This window comes from Lactuca sativa, chromosome 6 (genome assembly GCF_002870075.4).
Source record: "Lactuca sativa cultivar Salinas chromosome 6, Lsat_Salinas_v11, whole genome shotgun sequence".
NCBI classification, from domain to species: Eukaryota; Viridiplantae; Streptophyta; class Magnoliopsida; order Asterales; family Asteraceae; genus Lactuca; species Lactuca sativa.
Window position 1 is genome coordinate 72,690,366 of NC_056628.2, and position 10,802 is coordinate 72,701,167.

General features: G+C 43.0%; 1 protein-coding gene across 1 annotated transcript; it reads left to right on the plus strand.

The window, feature by feature from the left end:
* The first annotated feature begins 1,654 nt into the window (after positions 1–1,654).
* LOC111890186 (lipoxygenase 2, chloroplastic) lies at positions 1,655–10,288 on the plus strand. Its single transcript, XM_052764941.1, has 8 exons — positions 1,655–2,445; positions 7,419–7,551; positions 7,638–7,875; positions 7,968–8,285; positions 8,363–8,559; positions 8,638–8,939; positions 9,030–9,296; positions 9,397–10,288. Exons 1-8 carry the CDS (start codon positions 1,655–1,657, stop codon positions 10,154–10,156), a joined length of 3,006 nt encoding a protein of 1,001 aa, XP_052620901.1. The 3' UTR covers positions 10,157–10,288.
* Positions 10,289–10,802: the final 514 nt, after the last annotated feature.

Genomic DNA, 10,802 nt, shown 5'->3' on the forward strand with positions numbered 1-10,802 from the left:
ATGGCGATTGAATCTTCAGACTCTAATATGCCTCACCCATCACTCGATCTAAACAGAACTCTGATTCCCTCTCAGATTCCTCTACCTGACACCGATGTAGAATCGTCATCTTCTTCATCAGAAATTAGGAATATGGTGGAAGTGGGAAATATTTTAGGATTTGAGATTGATAGCGAAAATCCAATCCTCAAAGAAGTCCTTGGCGATAACGGTGAGAACCAAATCATACAATGAATATTATGACCTTAAACATTAGAGGTCTTGGAGAGAAGCATAAGGTAGATTGGGTACGAAGTCTTAGAAATTTATATAAACTTTGTATGATCTATATTCAAGAATCCAAGTTGGGTGAGTTATCCCCTCCGCTAAATATTACCGAATGTTGGGGCGATAATAATTGGGGGTTCGAACAGGTTTTTACAACAGGAAGATCTGGTGGCTTGGTGTTGATATGGGATAAAGGAGCATTCACGTTAATAGACACTTTCAAGTCCAGATACTTTATTTTGACACTGGGTAATTTGGTAGGCATTAATGGCCTAACTGGCATTATAAACATCTATGGACCCCAATCAAGTCATGAGAAATCGAAACTGTGGAACGAATTGTTATCTTTGAAGTCTTCCATATTAGCCACCTGGATCCTTATGGGAGATTTTAACGTGGTTCGAAGACCGGAAGAACGGATAAATTCAGTCTGTTGCCCAATCAGTGCAAGTGTTTTTAATCAATTCATATACAGGGGCGAATTCATAGATCTAAAGATGGGAGGCCAAAGATTCACCTTCTTCAAAACACAAGGAGCGAAATTGAGCAAATTAGATAGAATTTTGGTATGTAATCATTTCTCAACCACGTTTCCCCTTGCGTCATGTGAGGCATTAGACAGGGACCTCTCCGACCACTCTCCAATTGTTTTGAGGACTCGTGGTGACGATTTTGGTCCACCACCATTCAAACTTTACAACTCCTGGATGTAAAAAGAAGGATTTGAAGAGGTGATCAAGAAAGCATGTTCCAAATTTGTGGGGTTTGGAACTCCTGATGCATACCTCTTGAATAAATTGAAACATTTAAAAAAAGCCATCAGGTGTTGGAGAATTAATACAGTGAACGATGAAAACAAGGTGATTGATTCTTAAAAAAAATAATGAATGAGATCGAAAAAGAAGCGGAATCTAGAGCTCTAACGTCTGCAGAAATGGAAGAAAGGTCAATTGGAGGTATAAAAATTACGGAGCATGCAAGAACTATTGCTCTGGATCTGAAGCAAAGGGCAAAAATTAAATGGGAGGTTAAGGGCGACGAAAACACACGTTTTTTTCAAGGTTATGTAAACAATAGAAACCGGAAAAATCATATACATGGGATTATGACGAATGGAATCTGGACGACCGACCCAGTCATGATAAAGCAGGAGGCTACTAGATTCTTCGAAAGGAAATACAGAGAATGTTGGCGAGTTAGACCTGTTTTTCGGAGTGAAGGTTTTCGTAAGCTTTCAAAAGAAGATACTCGGTACTTAGAAGGAGAATTCTCCATGGGTGAAGTAAAAAATGCAATATGGTTGTGTGGTGGTGACTAGTCTCCGGGGCCAAATGGATTCACTTTCAAATTTCTCAAAAAATTCTGGGAGTTACTAAAAGGTGACATTATGGGGATGATTAAATACTTTGAAGCGGGAGGCAAGATCACTAGAGGATGTAATTCTTCTTTTATATCCTTAGCAGCCAAGACGAAAGATCCACTTTATTTTTGTGACTTTAGACCAATCAGCCTAATTGGTTCCATATACAAGATCATTGCAAAACTATTGGCTCTTCGATTAAAGAAAGTCATTGGTGGTGTAATTGATGAGGTCCAGTCCGCTTATGTTGAAGGAAGAAATATACTAGAAGGTCCTTTGGTGGTTAATGAGCTTTGTTCGTGGGCAAAATCAAAAGGAAGAAAGATGCTTCTGTTTAAAGCAGATTTTAACAAAGCTTTTGACTCAGTGAATTGGGTATATCTGGACTCAATTATGAATCAGATGGGTTTTGGAAATAAATCGAGATATTGGATTCGTAACTGTCTGGAATCGGGTCGAGCATCGGTGATTATTAATGGCAGCCCAACGAATGAATTCTCAATAACTAAAGGAGTTAGACAGGGCGACCCGCTTTCGCCCTTCTTAATCATCATCGCGATGGAAGGGCTGAATGTGGCGATGAAAACGGCGGTTGAGAAAGGAGTCTTTGACGGAGTAAAATTCCCTAACTCTAACATTTGTTTGTCTCATTTATTTTATGCAGACGATGCTTTATTCATTGGTGAATGGTCGAGACGCAACATTGCCAATGTATCGAGAATCTTAAAATGCTTTTACGTTTCATCCGGGCTGAAAGCTAGCTTTAGCAAGTCCAGAGTGTTTGGTATAGGTGTATCTCTTAGTGAAGTCTCGAACTGGTCAGCTCCTCTTGGATGCGAACCATCATCCCTGCCATTCACTTATTTGGGGTGTAGTAACCGGTAGGAGGCCGGTAACCCAGAAGTGGAGACATCAGTAAGGACTAGGGTGGTCTCGGTTCATCCAGAAGGCGGATGAGGAATAGCAGAAATTTTCGGTCAGTAGTATTGCGGGTAAGCAGTCTATGGTGGATTTCAGTTAGTCGAAATCGAGGGGTGCTCGGCACCAAGTTATGTCAGATAGGAGTGTCAGTGGTTGCTGGCGGTGTTGACCCGTACTGGAATTTGCGGGGGTGATGGATGGGTGAAGATAGGATCTTCACAGTGACAGAGGAGATAGTTGTTTATGGAGCATCGCCTTGGGAAGGCAAGGGAATCGCATAAAAGAAGGGGTGAACCCCTATAGGTTTGGTGCAGTACTCGGTGAGTACCAGAAGGATTGTCGGTTGAGTAAGTTGGGTTCCAGGATGTTCAGGGTCAGGGTGACCCGAGGTTATTATCCGCAAGGATTGATGATAGTCAGAATGACCGAGCGGTAGGCCAGCGAAGGTAGGCAGCTAGTGTTTGATTAATTGGTGGGTTATTGGAGGCAAATCGCAGTCGGTGGATCGTAGCAAACTTCGAGGACGAAGTTTAGTTTAAGTGGGGGAGAGTTGTAACACCCAAAGTTTGGAAAGCCAAGAAAAGAAAGAAAACCCCAATTTTAAGGGGAGACTCGGCGAGTCCAAGGAGGGACTCGACGAGTCCGAGCGGGATCCAGGTTGAGGTGTAAGCGACCAACTCGGCGAGTCGGCCAAGGTGACTCGGCGAGTCTGGTCTGAGCAAGGAAAACCCTAAATTTGGGACATTGAGCTTATTTAAATGTCTCATTCTCTCCCCTAGGGTTCCTTTACTGCCTCTCTACCACATAACACTAAACCCTAGCCGCCATAATCGTTTTGGAGCAAGATCTAAAGCTTTTGGAGCTTGAGAGAGAAGATAGTCATTGTGGAGCAAGAAGGGGGCCTTGGATCCAGAGTTGGTGGAACATTTCTGAGCATTTAAAGGTAATAAATCGTTACCTTCCCTCTTTTGTTTAATAGATCAACCTTGGCTATGTGATTTGGGGATTTTATGCCATGCTTAAGAACAATTTCAAGTTAGAAGCCTAGATTTGAAGTTGCTACTTATGATTTGAGTGTATTTTGGCCTAGAAAGTCATAAAGCATCTGTTCTTGGGTTGATAGTGAAGCCTCTTTGTCTTAAACCCTAGTTTGGATTGTTTTAAGCCTAGATCTCTTGATCTACACGTAAAGTTTGCCACTTTATGTGGGGGATAGGCCTTAGAAGTATGGATCTATGAGTTGGAAGCCCTGTTTGGCTCGAAAAGCCACTGCATGGATTAAGGACTGAATAGACTCGGCGAGTCCTTCGAGTGGACTCGGCGAGTAGCTTGAAGATGAGGAGGAACTCGACGAGTGGGATGAACAGCTCGTCGAGTCGGATGAAGTTAGGCAAGAACTCGGCGAGTTGGAAGAACAACTCGACGAGTTGGTTGAAGTTTGCCTTGGACTCGGCGAGTCTATTCTTAGACTCGGCGAGTCAGGTCGTGAAACCCCAAACCCTTCGAGTTGAAACTCGAATCAGTGAGTCGGGTGGAGACTCAGCGAGTTGGACTGGTCAGGACTCGGGAATAGTTGACTCGGCGAGTCATGGACTGACTCGGCGAGTCGAGTTGCGAATAGAAAGACCCTGAGCATTTGAACTCGGCGAGTTATTAGGTGGACTCGGCGAGTAGGGTTGACCTGGAAGGTTGACTTTGACTAGGATTTTGACCTTGACCAGAGTTGACCTAGTTGACCTTTGGAGGTCAGTTGGACTAAGTGTTATATTGTCATTGGTAGCTCGAGGAGCTAGTGGAGCAGCAGTTCGGAGTCAGAGGTCAAGTAGCAGTCAAAAGGATTAGCAGCATCAGTTCAGCAGTCTCAGGTGAGTTTCCTTCCAGTAGGAACAGGTCTAAGGCCACAATGCCGGCCCGTTTAGCTAGTAGTAGTTTCCGGATTTGATCCGATGCAGTAGTTAACATGTTTGATGCCTCCGTGGCTCAGACAGGATTTATGTGTTATGTGTTCCGAGCTACGGCCCGATGTAGTATGCAGTATATGTGTGTTCATGCTAGTTGATATGTTTATGTTATGTTCTGTTCAGTTAGTTCCGGACTTCGGTCCGATGCAGGGGGCAAGGCCCCAGTTAGTCCGGACTTCGGTCCGATGCAGGGGGCAAGGCCCCAGTCAGTTAGTCCGGACTTCGGTCCGATGCAGGGGGCAAGGCCCCAGTTAGTCCGGACTTCGGTCCGATGCAGGGGACAAGGTCCCAGTCAGTTTCCGAACTTCGGTCCGATGCAAGGGGCAAGGCCCCAGTTAGTCCGGACCTCGGTCCGATGCAGTGGGCAAGGCCCAATATGTGCTTATTATGTTATTGCATGGTATGTGGTAGATTGGGGGGAGCTCACTAAGCTTCGTGCTTACGGTTTTCAGTTTTGGTTTCAGGTACTCAGTTTTCAAAAGAGGAGCTCGGGGAGATTGCAGTGCACACACCATAGTCAGTTAGCCTGGGAATGTTTGACTCTGATAATGATATTATGTTTTGAATTAATACTCGAGAAATTATGTTATGACTTATGATACAGTTTTTATAAATATGATTTTAGTAATGTTTTTAAAGAATTTTTTTTTAGTTGTGATTTTTGGGTCGTTACAAGTTGGTATCAGAGCCTTGGTTTGAGGGATTCGGGCGCACTCCCGAGCGTGTCTGAACTCAAACTAAGGAAGTGGTATAGAGTTTTCAAGAGAAAAACCATGGTTACAAAAGAATTTTGAGAAAAGAAAACAATTTTAGAAAAAGTATAAAGAAAAGAGTTTTAGAAAAAGCAAAAAGAGTTTTGAAAAGAGAAAAGGGTGTGGTGCATGCAATCAGCCGAGCTCAAGTAAGTACTCCCAATTTACCCATACAAGTTATGTTATGATTATCATTATTAGTTTCAGTTTCAGTTTCAGCTTTAGTAGAACAGTATGCTAGAATAGGACTAAGGATCTAGGATGATGCCTTATGTGCCTGCTTTATGTGTTTCAGCTTGATAAGAATTTCATGCTAGTAATGAGTAGACAGTAGTAGGATAGCCTGTGTAGGTTATGCCTGATAGTATGAGCTTGGCATTGTATGCTAGTATAGTTTCTTGTTATAAGAATAGTTTTGCCTGAGTATGTTTCCTTTATCCGAATGCTGCTTGCTTTGTGCTTTGTGGGACTCTGAGTGATGAGAGTTAGCCATTAGGTGAATACGTCACATCACATGTGATCAGGGTTGAATAATCTCAGAGTGCTGGATTTGGCCCTATTGCGCAGCTCTCGTTTGAGTCCAACCGTTGTAGGGGCGAGTCTTTTACTTGAAGGATTATCTGAGCCTCGTCACATGTGATGGTATTCAGGTGGTGGCTAATTGGCATTACAAGGAGGCCTTCACCAGCTGAGGACTGTTTGGGTAGAGTCAGAGGTTCCCTAGGGCAAGCCTAGGATGAGAGTGGCAGAGATCAGTAGAAGAGTAAAGGGGACTTGGTGGAGTTGAGGTAACTCTTGAGGAAAGTACAGATAGATGTGGAAGGTTGTATGGGCCCGTACTACTGAAAGCAGAGGATCCGTACTCGATTCAAGAGGGGCCAAGGCAAAAACCAGAGAACTAGTAGAGTGTGTGAGAGATTCCGCAGTAGTAGTGTGTAAATTGACCAGGAATTGTTATATTTTCAGCATGGTGACATTGCGCGAGCTACCAATTAGCAGTTCAGGTGTCGAGGAAGGATCTGACTCGGGATTTGGAGCCGGGCAGCTTGATGATCAGATGAGGGGTTTCATTTCCGCAGAGATCATGCGCAACATCATTGATCAGAGTCCAGTGATTTTCGGCTCGGTTAGAGGGGCCATTGTGGAGCTCATGGACAGTCATCTTGAGGCCTTTAAGGTCGGGATAGTTTCAGGACAGATTGGGGCTCGTCTTGGTCTCGATTCTTATGGAGATCAGGGATCCACCAGGAAAGGAGATCCCATTTCTAGTTTTTGCCATCAGGGGACAGGAGTGAGTAGGGCACCCTGTCTCCAAGAGAGACCTTTGCATGATTGGATAGTTGAGGAGGTTACGCGAGCCATTCACGAGGATCTACCCGACATGGTTGTGAGGATCACTGATAGATTGATCGCGAGGCTTTAGGATCAGACAGCTGTTGTTCAGTCGACGGGCGTTGCCGATGGGGTAACGCAGGAGCGAGAGTCGGGCAGGGAGTCGGAAAGGAAGAGGAAAATGGATGAGACTCAGGTAGCCACAGGTTCGGGTAAGAGGCCCAAGGGTTCGGATTTGAGGACGAGGAACTATCAGAGCCGCAGTCGATGCAGGAAGTGCGGAAGGACGCACATGGGTGTGTGCAGGCGTAGAAGTGGTGGCGATGCTAGATGTTTCAAGTGCGGCCAGATCGGTCATTTTAGCAGAGATTGTGCTGTTATCATCGCCCAGAGACTTTATCCGATATGTTTCCATTGCAGTCAGAAGGGCCACAATAAGGCCCACTGTCCGAGTGTTTATACAGCAGGGCAGGTGCCAGCTCCTGCCCTTGGGACTTCAAGTACCGATAGCGATTGTCGAGGCCGGGCAAGGGTGCCTACAGCTCGGAGCCGAGTTTTCTGGTAGATTTCAGCAGGGATTCGAGCAGCACTGAGTGATGGAGGTATGTAACTTTTGCTTTTCTGTCAACTATTATTTGTGATATTATTGTTATGTTGCTGCATTGTTATCAACCAGCTTAAGTGTTGGGGTATTATACTACCTGTTTGTGACTGAGTTTTATGCCATCTGCATACCTTGGAATTAGAATGGTGAATTGGAGGTCGTCCTCTCTAGATCAGGTTACTTCAGATGCAGTAACTGTAGCATGTATGTGTAAGATGCAGTAGTGCCTTACTACTTGCGAAAGACGTTCTTAACAAGAAGATTGTTCTTAACAAAAATATCACCTTCACCTGTGAATCTTGGGTTGCTTCCAAGTATGATAACCCCGACAAGAGAATCTTCTTCAGCGACAAGGTTAATCTAACACTAATTTGCTTCCTTTCACTGTTTAATAGCCATCGACGTTAAGTTCTGATTAATCTCATTGTTTGTAATTATAGTCTTATCTTCCATCCGAAACGCCGGAAGGCTTAAAGTCGTTGAGAGAGAAAGATATGGAATCTCTTCGAGGAAATGGCCAAGGAGACCGTAAATCTTCTGATAGGATTTACGATTATGATGTTTACGACGACCTTGGAGCACCGGATCTGAGCTTAAGTTTAGCTCGGCCGGTGCTCGGCGGCAACGATCATCCTTACCCTAGGCGGTGTCGTACTGGTCGGCCCCTGTCTACAAAAGGTACTTACAAACTTAATTATTTTCTTTCAGAACTAATTGAATTCCTGTAAATGTGAATAATTAAATAAATACCAAGCAATATATAACTACATATCCATTATCGGAGACGAGAACTTTGCTCCCGTTTTATGTCCCTAGCGATGAAGATTTCTCAGAGATAAAGGAGGTGAATTTTGGAGCGAGGGCATTGTACTCTGTACTCCATGCAGTTGTACCCACTTTAGACGCTATTATTACAGACAAAGACAAAGGCTTTCCTTTATTCAGGACCATAGATATGCTCTACGATCAAGGTGTTAATGTTCCTGCTCCTGACAATGGACTTAAAACTGTTTTGCCTAGACTTGTCAAAGGCGCTGTTGATACCGTAGATGCCGTGATCCAGTTCGAGACCCCTGCAACCATCGATCGTAAGCTTTGATCTTTCTAGCTCGTTTGTTATTTTAGTTTTATGGGTTTTGTATATTGATTGATGTTCTAATTGTAGGTGACACATTCTCATGGTTTCGTGATGAGGAATTTTGTCGACAAATGCTTGCGGGTCTCAATCCATATACCATACAGTTGGTGACGGAGTGGCCATTGACGAGTAAACTGGACCCTCAAGTTTATGGGCCACAGGAATCAGGTATCACCAAGGAGATCGTGGAGCAAGAAATAAAAGGTTTCATGACTCTTGAGCAGGTAATTGATTCAAATCAGAAGATGGAAACTTAATCTCTTTTTATTGAAAATAATTCATTACAATCATGTTTTTTGTAGGCTTTGGCTGAAAAGAAACTGTTCATGTTGGATTACAATGATCTACTACTTCCATACGTCAACAAAACAAGAGAGCTTAATGGGACAACTCTTTATGGTTCAAGAACTTTAATGTTTCTTACTCCCACCGGAACATTGAGGCCACTAGCCATTGAGTTGACCCGACCACCATCCGACGACAAACCACAGTGGAAGCATGTGTACACTCCTGCCTGGGATGCCACTGGAGCTTGGCTATGGAAGATGGCGAAGGCTCAAGTCCTCTCTCATGATTCTGCTTATCACCAACTTGTCAGCCATTGGTGGGTCCCCTTACTTTACATGTTTTTGTGTTTTTCAATCGAAGTATGAACTAATGATTTGGTTTTGGATGTTTTTGTTTGTTATTGTAGGCTAAGAACTCATTGTGTGATGGAGCCTTACATAATTGCTACCAACCGTCATCTTAGCCAAATGCATCCAATCCGACGGCTACTCCTTCCTCATTTACGATACACCATGCAGATCAATGCTTTAGCTCGTCTTGCTCTCATTAACGCTGGTGGTATCATAGAGTCGACATTCTCTCCTGGGAAATATTCCATGCAAATTTGCTCCGACGCATATGATCAGCTATGGCGTTTTGATCAGGAGTCGCTTCCAGCTGACCTAATTAGCAGGTAATCTTTATGCATGCAATCTTTTTTTGTTAACGTAAAATATATAATTAATCAAAGGTTTTGCATGACGTAGTATCTCTGATTATATTGTATCTTTTAGGGGCTTGGCCGTTGAAGATCCAAATTCACCACATGGTCTGAAACTAACGATCGAGGACTACCCATATGCAAATGACGGTTTACTCCTTTGGGATGCGATCAAACAATGGGCTACGTCTTACGTCAACCACTACTACCCAAAAGCGAATCTAATAGAATCTGATGTAGAGCTTAGACAATGGTGGGATGAAATTCGAACAGTTGGGCATGGAGATAAGAAAGACGAACCATGGTGGCCACAACTCAAAACCCAAGAAGATTTGATCGGAATCGTTTCAACGATCATGTGGGTGGGCTCCGGCCACCATTCAGCTGTCAACTTCGGACAATATGATTTCGCGGGTTACTTCCCGAACAGGCCAACGATGGCTAGAACCAAGATGCCTAACGAAGACCCAACAGAAGAAGAGTGGCAATCGTTCATTAAAAGGCCTGAAGATGCTTTGTTGAAATGTTTCCCTTCGCAAATCCAAGCTACACAAGTCATGTCTGTCCTTGATGTTCTATCAAGTCATTCACCAGACGAGGAGTATATCGGTGGATATATAGAGCCGGCATGGGCAGCGGAGCCGGCTATCAAGGCGGCGTTTGAAGAGTTTCGGGGAAGTTTGGAAAAGTTGGAGGGAATCATAAACTCGAGGAACGTCAATCCCAAATTTCACAACCGAAGTGGTGCAGGATTAGTTCCGTACCAGCTTCTCAAGCCATTTTCCGGTCCCGGGGTAACCGGAAGAGGTGTTCCGAACAGCATCTCCATCTAGTTCCGTACGTTGTCTTCCACAATAAAGGTTTTCGAGATCTATGGTCTGATGGGTCTTTGTGATAATAAGCTTATAATCTGTAGTTTTTGTTTGTTTTATTGCGATTTCAAATAAATTCATGTTGTGGTAAAACTTGTTATCGCCAGCCTAAAGAAGCGAACTTAGAATAGATCTAAGTAGGCTAAGTTATGTAATGTCATCTTCTAATATCCATCGTTCCACTATCTATACCAATAACTATACCGTTTTATTTATTACGGTTTAGGTCATTTTTGGAAACTTAAATTTTGGTTTTTTGTTTATTTGGTCATTTAACTCTTATTAAATTTTAAAAAAGACATCAAACTTTTGTGCTCATTTACTCACTTAACTTTTGGTTTGGTCATATTTAGTCACCTAACTTTTAAAATTATGCTTATTTAGTCACTAAAATTTTAAATTTTTTCAAAAGTTTAGTAACTAAATGAGCACAATTTTAAAAGTTAGGTGACTAAATAAGCACAAATCTGAATGTTAAGTGACCAAAACAAAAGTTAAGTGACTAAATGAACAAAAAGTCAAAAGTTTGATGACCTTTTAAAACTTAAAAGGAGTTAAGTGACCAAATAAGCACAAAACCAAAAGTTAAGTGACCAATAATGACCTA